A 3,102-nucleotide genomic window follows, 5' to 3' on the forward strand; every position below is an offset into this window, starting at 1 on the left:
CATCCCGCCAAGTGCCCCCTCAGTGCCCATCACCCATTCACCCCCAACCCCACCCTCCTCCCCTTCCACCATGCCCTGTTTGTTTCCTGGAGCTAGGAGCCTCTCATGTTCTGTCTCCATCTCTGATATTTCCCATTCATTTTCTCTCCTTTCCCCTTTATTCCCTTTCAGTATTTTTTATATCCCCCAAATGAATGAGACCATATAATGTTTGTCCTTCTCCAATTGACTTATTTCACTCAGCATAATACCCTCCAGTTCCATCCACGTTGAAGCAAATGGTGGGTATTTGTCACTTTTTTAAAATTTTCTTTAAAAATTATTTATTTATTTATGATAGAGAGAGGCAGAGACACAGGAGAGAGAAGCAGGATCCATGTGAGGAGCCCGACGTGGGACTCATTCCGGGAATCCAGGACCATGCCCTGGGCCAAAGATAGGTGCCAAACTGCTGAGCCACCCAGGGATCCCCATATTTGTCATTTCTAATGGCTGAATAATATTCCCTTGTATACCTATACCATATCTTCCTTATCCATTCATCTTTTGATGGACACTGAAGCTCCTTCCACATTTTGGCTGTGATATCCCCAAGAAATACAAAACCTTAATCTAATCATGCCAAAAGGGTCACATAAACCCAAAGTGAGAGGCATTCTTAGAACAACTGACCAGTACTCATGAAATGTTTCAAGGCCATGAAGGACAAAGAAAGACTTAAATAGCTGCCATAGGTTAGCAGAAAAAAAGAAAACAGCAACTAAATGCAATTGCGGATCCTAGTTTGGATCCTGGGCAGGAAAACAAAACTATTTGGAAAACTGGTGAAATTTCAATAAGGGCTATAGATTACTCAATATTATAGTACCAGTGCAAATCATACTACTGTATAAAAAATTTATTATAGCAGGCAAATTAATACAATGTCACCATTATGCTAAATTATACAGTTATTCACTGTCCTAGCATTTTTATTCCAAATAAATAGAGCATGTATTACTCCTTCTTATGAAACCAGTTGCATAAGCCTACGTTTTCTAGAATCATTACATTTACCTATCCCCCAAATTATCTTTTCTATTATACTATCTCATCAAATTCACATATTTATTGATTGCCACAGTGTGCAGTGTACTCAAGATATAAGATGATTACAACGTTTCTACCTGCATAAACAAATCTAGAAAAACAGTTTATGTAATTTATGTTTTACATGCCTACTATAACCTATTATCATGTAAACTAAAAGTACTGTGAAATCTAATGTGAAATGGAGCAGCCACTCTGGAAAACTGTGTGCAGGTTCCTCAAAGAGTTAAAAATAAACCTGCCCTACAACCCAGCAATTTCACTGTTGGGGATTTACCCCAAAGATGCAGATGCAATGAAATGTCTGGATGCCTGCACCCCAATGTTTATAGCAGCAATGTCCACAATAGCCAAACTGTAGAAGGAACCTCGGTGTCCATCGAAAGATGAATGGATAAAGGAGATGTGGTTTATGTATGCAATGGATTATTACTCAGCTATTAGAAATGACAAACACCCACCATTTGCTTCCATGTGGATGGAACTGGAGGGTATTATGCTGAGTGAAATGAGTCAATCGGAGAAGCACAAACATTATATGTTCTCATTCATTTGGGGAATATAAACAATAGTGAAAGGGAATAGAAGGGAAGGGAGAAGAAATGGGTAGGAAATATCAGAAAGGGAGACAAAACATAAAGACTCCTAACTCTGGGAATCAAACTAGGGGTGGTGGAAAGGGAGGAGGGCGGGGGTGGGGAGTCAATGTGTGATGGGCACTGAGGGGGGCACTTGACGGGATGAGCACTATTATTCTGTATGTTGACAAATTGAACACCAATAAAAAATAAATTTATTATTAAAGAAATAAAATAAAATTACTGTGAAATCTATTGATAAAAAAAGAATCGCTGTCTTTTTCGCATGGCATAATAGCTGTTTTCATATAAAAAACAGATGTGTCTAAATCAGAGACTGAATAGGTATGCACATATCATCTGCATAGATAACTCCCTGGGGAAATCTGCTCCTTGGAGAGGAATGCCAGATCCTGACAGGAAACCTGCCCAGAACTTCCATCTGCACCTTCTCCTGGGCCTTCAAGACAGAAGTGGTGAGGAGTGTGCACCCCCTGGTGGTCCTAATCCCCTTAACAGAGAGGTTTGTGTCTGGGCTCACACTGAGTTCGACTCACTGTGTCCTTCGCACAGTAATACACGGCTGTGTCCTCGGCTCTCAGGCTGTTCATCTGAAGATACAGCGTGTTCTTGGCGTTGTCTCTGGAGATGGTGAACCGGCCCTTCACAGCGTCTGCGTAACCTGTGCTACCTCCACTATCACTAATATCTGCGACCCACTGCAGCCCCTTCTCAGGAGCCTGGCGGATCCAGCTCATGTAGTAGCTACTGAAGGTGAATCCCGAGGCCACACAGGAGAGTCTCAGGGACCCCCCAGGCTTCACGAGGTCTCCCCCAGACTTCACTAGCTGTACCTCTCCCTGGACACCTGCAGACACAAGACATCCTGGTCAAACAACTGTCCCACATCCCCAGTTTCTCTCACTCACTTACACTCACAGACACAAGGTCTCTGCTTCTCTATGAATAACCTTTTAAAATAGCGACAAGGAAAACCCAGCCAAGCACACACTCCATGGTGGTTTGTCTCTGTTGTGTCCTGATCAGTGAATCAGGTCACCTTGGGATCCTGGGGCTGGGGCTCCTCTCCCAGCTGCAGGGTCAGGACTAGCCTGGATTAATCAGTGGAGGGTGGGCCCTATTTGCATGTCCTCTGACTATGTAACCAGCTCCAGACTTACATTCGTGTATTTAAAGCCAACACATGTATTGCACCACAATTCTATAGCAATTTGTGTAGATGGCCCTCTAACTATATGCAGTTCTAAGCACAGTTATTTATTAATTTCTGGGTGCATTTCAAAAGACACATCAATATAGGTCATTTTCTGGAGATATTTCATCTTGTTAGTAAATTTTAATTCTACATATTTATTTTAGGTGCTAGTGTAAATTGGATTATTTTGTTAATCTTGTATATGTAATTTGTTGTTAT

General features: G+C 41.7%; 1 gene segment (V, D, J or C); it reads right to left on the reverse strand.

The window, feature by feature from the left end:
• Window positions 1–2,164: 2,164 nt before the first annotated feature.
• Window positions 2,165–2,814, reverse strand: LOC140639590 (immunoglobulin heavy variable 3-23-like). The segment is given in 2 exon segments: window positions 2,165–2,535; window positions 2,639–2,814. Coding segments are annotated over 2 exon segments (402 nt in total).
• Between the last annotated feature and the right edge of the window lie 288 nt (window positions 2,815–3,102).

This window comes from Canis lupus, chromosome 9 (assembly GCF_048164855.1).
Source record: "Canis lupus baileyi chromosome 9, mCanLup2.hap1, whole genome shotgun sequence".
Lineage (NCBI taxonomy): Eukaryota > Metazoa > Chordata > Mammalia > Carnivora > Canidae > Canis > Canis lupus.